General features: G+C 34.7%; 1 protein-coding gene across 10 annotated transcripts in view; it reads left to right on the top strand.

Annotated features, from left to right (window-relative positions):
• The window catches only part of BRD1 (bromodomain containing 1), a 75763-nt gene that overhangs the window by 37709 nt on the left and 21402 nt on the right, over positions 1-16652 (top strand). For 9 of the 10 annotated variants that reach the window (XM_063323356.1, XM_063323362.1, XM_063323361.1 and 6 more), the window contains 4 exons: positions 1961-2089; positions 2913-3225; positions 4083-4343; positions 7540-8028. In XM_063323356.1, coding sequence (XP_063179426.1) covers positions 1961-2089; positions 2913-3225; positions 4083-4343; positions 7540-8028 — 1192 coding nt within the window. The remainder of the gene's footprint in view (positions 1-1960; positions 2090-2912; positions 3226-4082; positions 4344-7539; positions 8029-16652) is intronic. The other variant, XM_063323363.1, reaches the window with a different exon arrangement.

Below are 16652 nucleotides of genomic sequence, written 5' to 3' on the forward strand. Positions count from 1 at the left end.
TACCTTTCAATCCGGTGAAACTTTTCTGAAGGAAAGGTAGTTTAAGTGTTCTCACACATAGTTATTGCAATAGTCTCCAGTGTTGGTTTTTTTTAATACTCATGTAGGATCAAGAAACAAACGTGTAGGTGTGCACTCACACAAACTGTTCCAAATACATAAAATTATCATAGAATAATAGAATAGTTTGAGTTGGAAGGGACCTTTAAACATTGTCTAGTCCAACTCCCCCTGCAATAAACACTGACATCTTCAACTAGACCAGGTTGCTCAGAGCAGAGGCAACCTGTTCCAGTGTTTCACCACCCTCGTAAACAATTTCTTCCCCTAGGTCTAGTCTAAATCTACTGTCTTTTCATTCAAAACTATCACCCTTTGTCCTGTTGCAACAGGCCCTGTAAGTTTTTAGTTTGTCCCATCTTTCTTATAAGCCCCTTTTTAAGTACTGAAAGGCTGCAATAAGGCCTCCCTGGAGCCTTCTCTTCTCCAGGCTGAACAACCCCAGCTCTCTCAGCCTGTCCTCATAGAAGAGGTGCTCCAGCCCTATGATGATTTTTGTGGCCCTCCTCTGGACCCGCTCCAACAGGTCCATGTCCTTGTGCTGAGGGCTCCAGAGCTGGACGCAGTACTCCAGGTGGGGTCTCACAAGAGCAGAGTAGAGGGGCAGAATCACCTCCCTCGACCTGCTGGCCACGTGTCTTTTGATGCAGCCGAGGACACGGTTGGCCTTTTGGGCTGCATGCACACATTGTTGGCTCATGTTCAGCTTTTCATCCACCAGTACCCCCAAGTCCTCTCGGCAGGGCTGCTCTCAGTCCCTTCTCGGTTTCTGAAGATCTGTAGGAAATTTGATGTCTTCAGGTTTTCCCAATACATGTGCCTATATTGAGGAGCACTTTTATTCTTCTGGCACGCACACAAAAAAAAAGCTGCATCAAAGTCTACAACATTCTATAGTTAACATTGCTGGAAGATTTGAGGAAGCGATAATGCAGAAAGTTAACATTTTTTGTATAAAAAACGTGAAAGCAAAACATTTGCACTTAGGAGTCTTTAATTGTCCTTATTTATAAAAATACATTCCATTGTTACTTTTTACAAGCTGTGAACATTCATTGCAAGCAAATATAGTTTGTAATTCTTGAGTGCTTTCTGGAGTTCCATGCATCATTCCTTACATTCAAATATCAAATGCTATACACATGTAGTATGTATTATTATTTATACACGTGTTTTATGTGTGTGTTGGGGTGTATGTATACTTTGTTTATGTGTTTATATGTATACACACACACTGTTAATGTGTCGTTAATAATTTATTTTTGCCATAACAAGAAAGTTTCAATGTTGACAATTCTTTAAACGGCCTGAAAATAAAACTATAGAGGAGTTGTAATATTGTGAAAAATAATGAAAATTTTGAAGGGTGATCAAGTATTTGAAGATGATGTTGATTCTGGATATTTTAAATTATTTTCTTGGAATTTACATAGAAGATTGTCTTTAAACTTACTGTGTTTGGTTTTATGTAGCCTGTAAACGTTCATTAGATTCTCTTTTTGCACTTCGAACATGGCACTACAACTGAATTTTAATTTTAAACAGGTTATCTTTAAATTCTTGTTCTTGTTTTCACATTGTTGGCAAAATATGAAGCTGTACTTATGCAGCATCTTTCCAGAGCAAAGGAATACAGTTACAAAATGGAACAAAATTCATTTATAGATAAAATACAAATTTGCATTCTGAGAAGCTGGAGTTGAAGTTGAGGCTACAATGAAGGAATGAAAATATGTCGACAAATGCCAACTGATGATATTGAAAGTAGCGTTAAACTCATTTACTTACAGTATATTTATATTGTTTCATATCTAACGTACTTTACTATTGCTGCAAAACAACTTACTTTAAACGGTATTTCAGTGAAAAATGCTCAGTTGGATAATTATTGCTTCTTTAGGTCAAGATCGAGCAGGTTGCTATGGAACTTCAACTTACTCCGTTCACTGTACTTCTGCGATCGGTTCTGGATCAGCTGCAGGAAAAGGATTCTGCTCGTATATTTGCTCAGCCAGTGAACCTTAAAGAGGTATGTTTTAAGCTGTATTTCCGTATGTTTAGATGTGGCTTGATGGCACTTAAGTACAAGAAAAAAATCGTTGCATGCACAGTTGGGAGCAGTGTTACCTTTTAATCTCTATTCTGATAATTTGCTAGTTAACTTACTGCTATGAAAGTTTGTTTATGCTTGTATACCAAAATAATTTTGGGGAAATAACTTGTACGGAATAACATGGGCACATATTGATCTTTTGTGATAAGATTGTTGGATAAGGAAAACTGAAAAGATGTCCTAAAAAATGAAATGCGGATACTTTTGTTCTTACTTGGAGGCGAAATTCCTTTTCATTAACTGTGAAACTAGGTAGACTTAGAGTGTATGTGTTTGTGTGTGTCTGCATACGTACATAGAGAACACATTTATACATGTTTATAAATAACATGTAGAAATGTCTATATGAACTGCATATATACCCACGTGCAGATACTACATACATGTTTATATTGCACATATGTATACAGATGTGTACATACATTTATAAATATGCGTATACATAAATACATGTATAGTATGCCCATAAAAACACAGAATTCTAAAAACGTGTGGTTTCAGCATCTGTTAATAGAGCTCTAGCTTGTTACCTAAGATGCAGAATCTTGTAATATGTGCACTTCCGTTGGTGTGCAAATGTTTGCAATATTAATATGTGCCAGTCTAAGCTACATTTTGAAGTTACTGATTTGAGGTGTTACAAAAAATGTTAAAAAGATGTGGGTCACTTAATAGCTAGTGTTACTTCGTCTGTAATAAGATAATTGTACCCATTTGTGTTTTAAATATTTATTCAAAGGTTCCAGACTATTTGGATCATATTAAACATCCTATGGATTTCTCAACCATGCGAAAACGGTTAGATGCTCAAGGCTATAAAAACCTCAGTGAGTTTGAAGAAGACTTCAATCTTATAATAGATAACTGTATGAAATACAATGCAAAAGATACAATATTCTATAGAGCTGCAGTGCGGTTAAGAGATCAAGGAGGTGTAGTTCTCAGGCAAGCTAGGCGAGATGCTGAAGGAATCGGTTATAATAATGAAACTGGAATGCACTTACCTGAACGGCCTAAACTTGAGTCACCCCAGCCTTTCTCTTGGGAAGATGGTAAGATGGTTTTTTGGATTATTTTTTAAAGTTACTTTTTTCGTTATACACAGTATGTACTTTCCATACAGATGTCTAAAATTGTTACTGATCAGTTTACTGACTAGATTCGCGCCCCCTCGCCCCCATTAAATAAAAATTTCTTGAAAGATTGAAGCATTTCTGTACTGCTAGATTTGTTGTGAGAAAGGAGTGTTACCCAGATCTTGATTTTGACAATGCCAGAGCCTAATTTAACAAGATACATGAAAAAGGTTTTTAAATTGAGTGCTTTCTTTCACAAGAATGTATGTGGTTATAAGTCATGGAAAATGACTACCAGCGTGCCTAAAATTAAGGACATTCTTAAATCACCTACTGAATTAAAAAATCAAGCACATTTGTAATACTGGAAATTAAAATGTCTTCTTCTGACATACGTATCAGTTTTCTGAGGTTTTGGCAGTAAAGGAAAGTAATTAACATGTTTTTCTTATAACCATAATCTTGCCCTTCTCTTTGACAAGGAGGAAGTCATCTGTTAGGGTGGGAAGGATTAATTATGTCTTCCTTCTGACCTTTTAATTCTTTGCTCTACTACTTAGCTTTCTTGAGCAAAGTGCTGATCAAGAAGAACAGTAATTATATAGTAGGAACTTGTTTCAACATTTCTTCACTGGTAATGGTGAAGCTATTAAGACTGTAATCTTAAGTAGATTTTTGATGACATTTTTTAATTCTGGCAAGTGATTATTTTTTTTTTAATATTATTATCATTATTTCCACCACCCCCTCACCACCCCTTCCTGTTGGTATTAGAGTTCTTAATATTCTGTGAAACACTAAAACATTTTCAATTATACATATTTTGACTTCAGTGGATAGGTTACTGAATCCTGCAAACAGAGCGCATATGTCCTTGGAAGAACAGCTGAGAGAGTTGCTAGAAAAACTTGATCTCACCTGTGCAATGAAATCCAGTGGGTCAAGGAGCAAAAGGGCAAAGCTGTTAAAGAAAGAAATCAGCATTATTCGCAACAAACTAAGTCAGCAACACAACCAAGCTCCTCAAATAGAATCAGGTATTGGAAGTTTTGAAGAAGAAGGTGCAGCATTAGAACAAGATGGAGAAGAAGAAGGTAAGATTTTAAACCTTGTTTAAATCAGTACAGTTCTGGACCTCTTCAGTCAGGTGCTTTAATCATATGAATTAAAGTGTGTATAATAAATTAATGTTATATTTAATTTTTACATGGACCACTAGCCACTTAATCACAACAAATACTTTAAGTATATGAGAATGATCTATTTAAACAAAATCTTCCTCCATTACTTTTCATAGTAGCAAGGCTTTTAAAAATTTTGGTCTTAAGAAATGAAAGTACAAACAATCTAATATGAAAAGGAATTGGAAATGCCTGAGTGGAAAACATCTTTGTACTTTCAGAAGTCCACTCAAATGTCAAAATATGCATTAGGGGTCCTGTGAGCCTAGGTCAATGGTGCTGAAAACTCTGGCCATTGTACTGCCTCTTGTAGCTTTTTTAATTCTCTGCTCCAGACTCTGGGGAGGGGGGAGTGTTGTTTTTTTTTTTTCTTTTTTTTTTTTTTTTTTAATAAAGCTAATTATTGATAAACTTAACAAACTTCATGTTGTAGAATGAAGTCAGCCGTATCTAACCAGCCCTTCCTCTTGCGCTTCTCTTCCTCCTCAAAACATTGGTCTCAGAACTGCATCTGCTCCTGGCTAATTCCCATTGAATTCAATGAGAGCAATATGCTATAAAGACCTAACTTTGTATTTCAGTTGAATATTGTATTTACTTTTTTAGCTTTTAAATAAATTACTGAGGTCTTTATTGCTCATTTTTAAAAGACGCACAGAATATCTAGCCTCTTAAAAAAAATAAAATTCTGTTGAGTTTTCACGATCAGCTCTTCTTTAAAAAGCTAACCTATTTTTCTTTAGGAGAGTTGAGACGTGGTTCATTTTGAATAACTGCATTGAATGGGGCAAGGAAAGAGCTCAAGGGAAAGTGGAAGCATGATAATAAATAAAACAGTTTGTGTCTGGTGCAGCTTGATGCTATCAAAATTTTTGAGAGGTGAAGTCAGTAAAATGTCTTTCCTTAACTGCCATTCAAACAGTAACTTGGCGTTTAATTCTTAGTGTGACTGCGAGAATGCTTTTCAAACGTATAACTTGCTTGAGATTGGAATGACAGCAGTAGAACAAGTGTACATGAATCAGCATGCTTATCTTGTTCTGCGGTTGTTAAGTGTTCTTCAAACATTTCAGATTTTTTTTTAATTATTTTTTTTTTATTTTATTCAAGTGATGATGCTAGTGAACGTAGTTCTTTAGGAGTGTACTTTCTGGCAGATAATGAATACGCTAACTTTTTTTACTTGTAGCTTAACATTTTTATAACACAGCCTTTCACTGCAGCTGTTGTGCAAAAAATAGTCCAAAAGTGAGCAACAGCCGATTTCTTATATTTACAGTACACTTTTTTAAAAAAGCATAATGAAGGCATTGTTACAATTCTGATCTGGTGAAGAGTAATTAGTTCAAGTTTCAATTCTGAAATGGAAGGTACTTAAAAGAGTAAAGAAAACAAATTGCCAAAATGAATGATGATGAAAGTAGTAGAATCCTCTGCCCAGGATCTCTACAGGAGCTGACTTTTAGTACAGCTGTGAATTACCTCCTTGCAATTCTGCTTTCAGTTTCGGATGATGTGAAAAATACAGTACCAGGAAAAACCCCGTGAGATTTAGATGTTAGTGTCTATATAGTTCTCAGGTGTTTTTTTCTGTGCTTAAATCTTTTTTTGTGAATATTTTCTAATTAATTGTAAGAAAATCAGAATTTATTCACAAAGAACAGTCACCTTGGACTTTCTAAACTACAGGCTTTTTTAATGGGTAGTACTTTAAATGTGCTTATCTGACTGCAAATTTCATTTCCTCCTGAAATATTATTATTATAAATTCTAATACTTGTCTTCAAAGGATGTGAGCATAGTCACAGTTTATTTTAGTATTATATTTTTAATATCAACTATGCTGTTGTTCAATTAAACCTTAAGCAATGGGGCAGAGATCTTTCTGTGCTTAGAAGTCATAGATTTCCAAGTAAGCATTGCTGAGCTGAAACCAAAACAATATAGAGATAGTATTTAATCCACTGCAGATACAGGGCTTAAACCCTTGGGTTTCTACACCTTTTTTGATGTGACATAGAAAAATAAAGTAAATCTTAAAATCTCCTTTGCTAACATAAATATTATGTTGGTCTTGTACAGTTACTTTAGAATAAGTATGTTCTCCTTATTAATTAATATTTTAAGATTCTTTTGGGAGCTAGAAAAAAGGTTGTAACATCTTGTTGAGTTGATAATTATGGGTTAGGAATTCCTTCTACTTGTATTTGGGAATGCTGCAACAGTATAATGTTTATTTTCTTTCCAGTCGATTGGGGAGGAAAAAATGAAACTAGTTTTATATGCTTACAGTTATATCTCTGTCTTCCCAGCATGGAATTATTGGAATTAACTGGAATTAATTTATTATTTAAAAAAAAAAAAGGGAAGGAAGAAAAAAATAATGGTAGAGGGTGGTTTTTCTGATTTCTCCTATCAAGTCTGCATTGTCAAGTGTGTATTTGCCAACCAGTGGCTAATTAAGCTGCAAGACTTTGGGGGTGGTTGGGGTTTTTTTTTCTCCACTTTTTTTATTTCTTTTTGGTAGATAAAACTTGTAGCCACAACTGTAAAGCAGCTTTGCAACTCTTGCCTTTCTGTAAATTTAATAGCATTTTAGCTCAGTCAAGCAAATCAGGTTACAAATACCTTATTTATTTATTTATTAATGCTTATCTGATAAAATTTGTCTTAGGCAGGTAAGGTCAATATTGACAAGGTGAAATTTATAAAAATGTACTTTATCAAACATTTTACTTGAATGGCAGTGTAATCGCATTTAACAGATAATCATCCACCACCCCAGCTTTCTAGTTAAAAAAAATAGGTTTCTTAGTTTTTAGTTAATGAAACTAACATAACTGCATGAGAAGTAAAAAGTATTTATCCAGGTGTAAATTGTTAACACCAACTATAAACACCTACTTTTCTGTCCGTGTTACCTTCCCAGTATAAAAGTAGGAACTACTAACTAGGAGAGATTGTTGCTAGACAAGGTTTGTTTTTAAAATGTTATGCTTTGTTTCCAAACAACAATTTATTTGGTGGGCTGCACATTTATAGTGAGTTTTATAATAGACTTTATAACTACAAGTTTTCAAAAATCACACTCTATTTATAATTTTTTCAGGAGATAAATCTCCCCCTAAACTTGAACCATCAGATGCATTACCTCTTCCTTCAAACTTGGAGACTAATTCAGAACCACCAACCCTCAAACCAGTAGAACTCAATCCAGAGCAGAGTAAGCTTTACAAAAGAGTAAAATTTGATAATGAATTATATAGCACTTCCATTCAGAAAGAAATAAATGGACACACTCCAGAACACTTACTTGACAGTAATCTCAATGAGTCGACTGTTTCTGCTGTAGCTGAGTCATCAACTGATGTAAACAGACGTACATCCATTCTCTTCTGCAAATCGAAAAGTATAAGCCCCCAAAAGTCTGCAAAGAACACTGAAACCCAGCCAACTTCTCCACAGCTAGGGACCAAAACCTTTTTGTCTGTAGTCCTTCCAAGGTTGGAGACACTTCTGCACCCAAGGAAAAGATCAAGGAGTGCATGTGGAGATTCTGAGGTTGATGATGAGTCCCCTGTAAAGCGCTTGGATACAGGTAAATGTTACAAAACTTATTTGAATGGATGCATCTCAACAGTTAACATACCTGTTAATTTTTTGATGTACATGTTAATTTTCAGATTTTAGCACTTGAACAGTTTTTCCTCATAGTTGAGTAATCCGATGTAGTTACAGTTCAGAAAATACTGATTCATTTTTGTGTTGGCCCTATGCAATTAGAATTAGTGAACCACATTTTAGTTGGTCACAGTTTTCCATTTAGCAATGGAATCCTCAAGTTTACATGGGTGGGTGTTTTATTATTTTTTTTAGCTGTTTTTTTTTTTTTCTTTCCTTTTGTTACAACCAATAGGAATAGTGAATCAGCTGCTTTCTTGGAAATTCACTGTTAAATTACATGGAAACATCATATAGGGTGCCAAAACTAAAATTTTTATAAGGAGGAACATGGAAAATGCATATTCCATGTGTGACTTCATTTTGCTGTAGTATTACTCTAAGCATATTATTATGTTTTGAAACTGATGACTGTGTATGAGGTGCTTTGTGTACCCGTGTATTTTATGGAAGTGTTTAAAATCCCAAAGTATAGTGACATTTCCTGTGTTTCTTTTCTTTAGACAGTGTGCTTTAAATAAATAAATTTAAATCTAAGTGTAAGGTTATGCTCTTTAAGAGGCTTCACTAAAGAACATTAAAAAAATGATCTTGATACATTGGTGCAGTACAGTTGAAGACATTAGTTACACTTTTTCTTAGTGAACTGTAGTTCTATTTATTACAGAATTTTGAATAAAACCCTCTTTGAGGAAGAACAGCAGCATAAGGAAATTACTTAAATATATTTCCTTAATGTTATCCATGGCCATTGTTATGACTTTTGTATTACCTCTGAAATAAATACTCTGTTTCTCTGTCATGTTGTTAAACTCATATGCAGGTATGAAAAAAGCATGTGTGTTTTTGTGTCTTTGAATGAAAAATACAGGAATTTACTTTGAACATTTGTTGTGAAGATGTGCTCCAAAAGCTGTTTGTGGGGTTTTCTTTAGGGGGGAGGATGGGTTGGTTGTTTGGGGTTTTTTGTTTGGTTGTTTGTGTTGGGTTTTTTCCATTTGGTTGTTTGGGGTTTTTGGTTTGGGTTTGGTTTTGGGTTTTTTTTTTGAATGATCAAGTGAGGAGGAAGATTAATGCTGGAATAATAACATGAAAAAATGATAAGATCTGGTACAGGGTGTAGGGGGGTGTTTTGGTTTATATTTTTGCTTCTTTGTTTATTTCACCTTTTTGGAAAGCTCCAGTTTCCATTCCTTTTCATAATAGCTTGGAAAGAGCACGTAGTTTTGATCTGGTACTTTAGTTCTGAAGTAGGAATCATATGAAGGTAGTGTGACAGAAATGGGTTAATCTTCGTTAATAATATAAAAAGCTTTGGTTTCCAAATATTCTGATTTACCAGTCTTTAACCTAGATAATTTCATTATGTACCTTTACACAGATTGCATTTTATCACGTGCACGATGAATCATTTTATGTTAGATCACAACAGGAATTAGTACTAATTCCTTGAAATTTTTATCTTAAATATTGTGAGTTGTTTCTTTGGGGAAAAAACGTTTTCAGTATATAGGAAAATTCACTTAATTCTTGACCAAAAAAAAGCACAAAAAACCCACAAAGAAACCCCACAACAAAACCTCCCAAACCCCCAGATTTCTGCATACATTTAAAATGTGTCACTTTTTCCCTTTTCTCTACGTGGAGTTAGGTGTACGTGGAGCAAATATGCTTTTGATTTATCTTCAAAATAAAAAAAAAAAATCAACCCAAACAATTATGGATAGTTTCTTCTAATTGTAGTACTCTTCCCATTTCAGAATTTGTGGGGTTTTTTTAATGTAATACGTAGGCTAGTAGCAGGGACAAAATCCAAAACGTTAAAAGAATTTGTTCTTTTTATTTATTTAATTTAAAATAAAAATTATGTAGCTTGTTCCTGAAGCTGATGAAGATATGTACAGAATTAAATTTTTTAGAAATAATACTTAGGAGGCATTTATAATTAAAGTTTTTATTTGCTTGCTCAAGAAGAGACTGTGTATGTGAATCGAAGTGTTTTAGCCAAATTAAATTCACCTGAAGGTGTTCTAGTTATTCTTTGATAGTACATATTTTTTAAACATAGATGGTTCATACACATGTATCAGTTTATCAGATCTTACTTCTGTGATTCTTTTTCCATTTGCAACCAAACATTTTGCTGTCACGTTGGAGATGTTATTCCTCATGTTATTTTCAAATTTGTGTCTCTACGCTATTTTAAGAAATCTGCGATTGGCAGCTGTTTTGAGCTACAATTCAGCAGGAAACCAGCACAAACCTCAGATGCTTTCCAATATGTAAAACCAGTTGAATTGTTTTTCTTTTGCGTGTGCAAGCTGGTGTCGATTCATGCAGATGTCTGTGTTCTGATAAAAGTAAATGAGATGGTGTAGACAGTAATGTTGGAGGCTTTTTTCTACTTGGATATTTTTCGCAAAAAATCTTAATTTCATGCTGCTAGTAGAAAATGTTTTTATTCAAAAGAATTCAGCAGACCATGAGTCTTTCCCTCCAAAGACATACCATGATAGAAAAGGTGTGTGTTAGTCTTCTTGCGTGCATTCTCGTGAGTTAGCAACTTCATGAGCAATAACTATAGTAGAAAATTAATTATTATTGCACAGTTTTCTTTGGTATGAATGTTAAATATCCTCATTTTTAGTGGATATAAGAAAAAATTCATTAAAAAGGACTTTGCTTAATATACAAAGCACTGACATTTTTAAGTGTCGAGAGCTGCACTATCACATCTTTTTTCTTCCTTAACTATCCATAACCAATGTGGGGGGGTTTGCTGTTACTTAAGGATGCCTTGTTGTTTTGTCCCTCACCTTACTTAGTTTCCTCAGTGTTTCCCCCTTTCGTGTCACTTATATGTATTCTTATATGAAGAAGTTCAGAAGAAGACTAAATCTTTACCCAGCTAAGTAAAACCGTGCCTACTTTGTCTGATGTTTGGTTATTCTCATAGGCTGCCTTTTATTATGCTCTCTTGAATTACATTTGAGGTCAGTGTGCTTGCCAATTAGTTTCAATAAAGACAAATACATAACCCGTGGCACACTACTTTGTAAGTATGGTGTCCCATATGTTGTTGGTTTTCATATACAAAATAATTATTGAAATACTTTTTCAGAAATAGCTTTTTTCAGAAATAGGAGATTATTGTACAACATGATTTTAATCTTCAAAGCAGACTGAAAGCAGTTCACTTTAATACTCTGATCTCCCTTTATATGTGAATCCTTGTTTAAAAAATATGAAGCAATGGTGTAATATAACCCTAAATTTTAATTTCGTAGTGTTCTACTAGGGCATTATCACTTACATATATAACACAACTTTCCACATAGTCACTATGTGGAAACTGACAACTACATGGTGGAGAGATGTGTTTAAAAATTTCCTGTGCATGATGTATGTTGATTTTGGTTTATATAGTACCTAGCAATTTCAAAAAGATGATAGATTGTTTTTACTTAGGAAATTTTGGTCAGATCAGAGATTGATGTATGATTCTTGGAGTTCAGGCAGATCAAATATTAACTGTTAATGAACTTTTCAAAATATCCATTGTATTCTTACTCTTTTCTTACAAAGATGAATCCTTTTCATCAGGAAATTAGTTGGTTCAGTTATTACATCTGAGCAAAATAAAGCTGACTGATAGACAGAAGGTAGATTTTCCTGACCATTTAAAAATTTGACTCTTATCAGTTGTGTATAGGTAAAATAAACTGGAAAAAATGACTGTTTTAAAATACCTTTTGAGCAGTGTAAAATACTAGATTAGGTTCAGATTAAATTTTCATTATGTTCTTGCTTTTATCAATCACCTTTAAGCTTTCATAAATTTAGAATAGTATCTGACAGTTACTGTGTTGGTACCTTCTATTTTAATTAGAAATTAATATTCAGAATCTACTGTCCTGAAGCAATCACTTTAACTTATCATAGAATCAGGATTGCAAATATTGCTTATTATAGTGCGGTATGTTGGTTTTCTATTACTTCTTGGATAAATAGCAATAATAGAGTATTTCAGTTAAATATATAACCTAATTAATACTCTTCTTGCTTCCAGCAAGATTTTCCAGATTTTCTCAAGGCACTGAAACGGATGTAAACAAATATTTATAACATGAATCACTGAATTAGAGTATTTAATACAGTAAAAAGCACAGGGTTTTTTTAGGGGCGGGGGAATTTATAATTTCTTAATATATACTTCGCATGCCGTTGTCAGTGTACAACAAATATAATTATACCTTATTAAATCTATTAGTAAATGTTGGGCGGTGACTTTGGTTTTGCCCAGTCCCTACAAAATGTTCAACAGCACTTAAGTGTCTGCAAGTTACCTGTATATGAATCCCAGCTGCATTTGACACAATTTAATACTGTAGCGATGACCACTTCTACTTAATTTTATTTGGTATGAATAAAGATAGAGTTTATATTCGCAGTAAAATGGAATACGGGTTATTTTTTGAATTCTTCAGTACTTGATTTCTAACAAATCTGGCTCTCTGGAGCACAGGCCAAGTTTAATTAAAAGTCAGGCTTCATATGTGCAGCATTCAGTTACGATTCTCAAAATGGAAGAAGTGAAAGTAAAACATGCACCTCTAAGAACATAACTTAGGTCCTCTCAGTAAATAACTAAACAAATTGGCATAATTACTCCTCTGGTTAACACAGACAGGAAGTACAGTCTTTACATATATATTCATGAGTAAAATGCAGTAATTTGACTAAATCTACTGACAGATCCAGAGTCCTTATACTTTGAGTTAAAACTATTCTTTTTTGTTTGTTTTTTTTTTCTTTAGATGCGTAGTGTTTGTTTCCTGTACAACTGATGTGAAATTTAGTTACTGAAACACTTAGCAATGTCCAGAAACTTCAGCTGCCTGCCTTCCAAGAAGTTTCAAAACGTAGAACATTTTAAGATGTGTATGCAAACAAACAAAGCATTGGAGATTGTGAAGGCCTAAAAGGGATTTGTCAGGATAGAGACTCGGGGACTAGAGGAGCTCCGCTGCTGAGTTGTCAGGATAAAACCAGGGGCTGCACAGCAGCCCATAAGTACCAAAGAGGCCGAGAAAGTGAAGTTTGACTAGAACTCTACTAAAATTATTGGGGGGGAAGGGGGTGTTGCTAGTGCACTTTTGGGTTTTTGCTTGGTTTTGACAGGTTGGTTTTATTGGTTTGGGTTTTTTTATTGTTTTTTAATGGATGGTAGGCCACTGAGAATCTTTGACCATCTGCTAATAAAACTAGGCAAATTAAGGAGAGAAATTTGGGAAGAAAAAAAAAAACCCCTAAATGCTGCCTTTCTTTGTATTTGGGATACTCAAGTTTTAGACAGGAATTCTGGCAGCCCTACTAAAATTTTTTGCCAATTTAATGTCTGGAAAAATATTGAGAAATAGGATTTTTGCAATATATGTGGAATAAAATAAGTGCATAAGTCAGAAAGTGGGGGAAGGAAACTATTCTATACCAGTCAGCAATTGCAATGACATTTAAGAGAGTAAATGTTCCTTTTGGTTTTATTTCATCTAAAGAACCATAGTATTAGCTGCCTCACTGTTAAAAATCCTTTGCTTATTTCATGACTTATATTATTAGAATAGAGGGAATTTTAAGCGACAGTCAAGAATGGTGAGGCTTGATGAACAACTAGATAAATGGAGGGTTTGTCCTTTTTCAGGGCTTTTGAAGTGTGGCAGGCATATGCTATAATACACATTGATATTTTAGAAATTTTTCTTGGGTCTTAAACCTGTTAATTTCTTTGAAAGCGCTATCTTTTGGGTTATTTTTAAGATATTAATTATTAGCACCGAACTTAGAATTGCTGTGTTTTCTAAGATCAGTATAACTGAATCTGCTGTGATAATAAACATTTTTCTAGGTGCCTTTCTGTTTTTCGTCATGCTGTAGGAATTGAGGAGCCTTTTACTGCATTCTGGCATTTCATTATTTATTTTTTTTGAACGCTTAGCTCATTTCTTGGCCCAGGTTTGTCTTTCTAAAAAATAAAATGTCATAGTCCCCTATGTGCTTTTTCTGTGGCATTTAACACTAATTTTTCTCTGTGCTGCAGATGGTAAACAGAGAACTGTGTGTTTTATTGAAGGTATTAAAAAAAAATAGTGAATTTGGAGATCCACGCTATGTTTATAAATTAAGAACATACTTGCCATGGTGTTGGGGCTGAGTATAGATGACCTGCCTTCAAATTCACAGGCTTAGATATCATGGAGTCCCTTGTATCAAGTACATAAGGTACCAGAGTTGACCACGTCACCATTACATTTGACCTGTTGTTAACGTCATAGAATCATAGAATAGTTTGGGTTGGAAGGGACCTTTAAAGGTCTTCAAGTCCAACCCCCACATACTCGCCTACAGGTCTGATTCATAAAAATGAATCCAAAGACTCCCAATGCTAACTTTGGGCACTGAACTTGGAAGTCACTAATGCTAATTTAGGGCTCATTCTACTATGAGTGGAGAGAGAGGGAGACGGTTCCCACAGTGTGATTGACTGCAAGGGGAATGTCTCTCTGAAAAGGTTTGTGTGTGAGTTTGTTTTCTGTTTTTTTTTGCCTTTCCCCTTTTTTCAACCCCTAGGTGAGAATAGCTTACGTAGGTTGCATGCATAGAGGGACGTCCTCCATAAAGAGTAATTATGGTAGTATGTACTCTTTTACTGTATCGTACATGCTCTCTGGATCCTTGCATCTGGAAATGTAATTCTGATTTCTGGATTACTTCTTAAGTCAGCAGGATAAGTGTTAACTTCTGTAACTTCTGTCCTGTACAATGGCTTCTATTCACCCGAAGTAAAAGAGGAAGCATACTAAATCGTAAACCCATAGACAGATAATTGTTAATCCTCCATTTGTGATGTATTTCTAGCTTTTCTGCTCTGACAGAGCAAACTTTTCAAAATTCAGGAGCGTTCAAGTTTTTTATCAGCCTTCGATCGCTCACTTGATTACATAGTTTTTCTACGCCCTTATGTTTTTCTAAACCAAAAATCTTCCACAGGCATTCAGATGGGGCAGGGCATCCTGCCATCGTGGAGTGCTGGACTTAAAAGCTCTACAAAAACAGAGGTTAAAAATGGTTTTTAGAAAGTCAGAAGGAAGACGACTGACGAAGTTTCTGCTGAGGCAGTACTGCAAGCGAAATCAAGAGTTTGAAGTAAAAGGAAATCTGTGTCCTGAAGGCTCCTTTCCACGAGGGAAACTTTGTTTAGAAAATCATTTGTGAGAGTTACGCAATATACTATCAAAGAGAAACCTATTCTCCGAGTTGTTTGGTTTCTTTATCAAAAGCTCCTGGGAATAGATCAGCTTCACCCTTTCAGGTCAGAACTCGGACAGCCAAGATTTCCATTTTGCCTGGAAATGCCAAACAGGAAGTAGAGATCCTTGAGCCAAGAATTGAAATAATTGCTGCAAGAAGCGATATAGCAGAGATGACACTTGAAATGTGATTTTGGGTGTACATCTATGCTTGTGTGTGCTTTTCAGATGGCCAAAGGTTGTGTAGGCATTTCTACTGTCTGGGAACTGACACTCTGCTCATGCTACGGGAAAACCTAGTATTCGTCTTTCAAAACTGAAGTTGCTAATTTTTTCTCTAAAATTCATAATCTTGGATGTAATCATAATGTTGATGAATTAACACTTTGGTATCTACTGAGTAAGGCCAGTATCTCCGGAGGATTTAGGAAAATTTAATTAATCCTGTAAATCTAGGATATGCAGAAGACTCTTAACTGATTAGTCAGACTTCTCGGCTTAACTGGCTCACTGTCTTTCTAAATGAACTGTACTGTTCAGTTTATTCCTTGAAGTGAAGTTCTTTTTGTAGCTAGATTGCTTACAGTAAGTGCAATAAATTGCATTAATACTTAATGGCAAAAAAAGTAAAAGCAGTGATTTGTCAAAAAGGACACTTAATACCAGTAAAGGTTTGTTGGTTTGTTTGTTTGCTTTTTGTAATTGCTCAAGTTTGTATAACTTTTACAGTCTGTCAGTGTTAGGTTGACCTAAACGTTAGCTGGTATAAGGAGATGAGAATTACAACCTAACCATTGTGTCTTTCAGATCTTAACGGATGTGGTAGTATTACTTAATAATGTGTAGTGTTACAAGTTATATTTTTATGGTAACTGCTTTTCAGTTGTTTGTTTCACGAGGACACCCCGTAGGATGGTGCATTCAGGGTTTGTTAAGGAGGCACACAGCATTCCTGTACTTTTAAATATAGATGTCTAGTGAAGACTCAGTGAACTCTGGTTGTTGACAGAAAAACCTAGTAAACTTCTTTAAAATTAAGGTAGACTACTTGAACAATAACATTCTTGCACTGTAATGTAGTCAGTTTACTGTACATTTATTATCTCAATTCCAGTTGTGTCTAAATTATATGCCCCATAGTTGCAAGAATACAATTTTTAACAAGAATATCGATACAAATGGTGGTGGTGAGCAACGTGCTTCCTCCAAAAATTCAACTGTACTTTCTTCCCAT

Source organism: Chroicocephalus ridibundus, chromosome 1 (genome assembly GCF_963924245.1).
Source record: "Chroicocephalus ridibundus chromosome 1, bChrRid1.1, whole genome shotgun sequence".
NCBI lineage: Eukaryota > Metazoa > Chordata > Aves > Charadriiformes > Laridae > Chroicocephalus > Chroicocephalus ridibundus.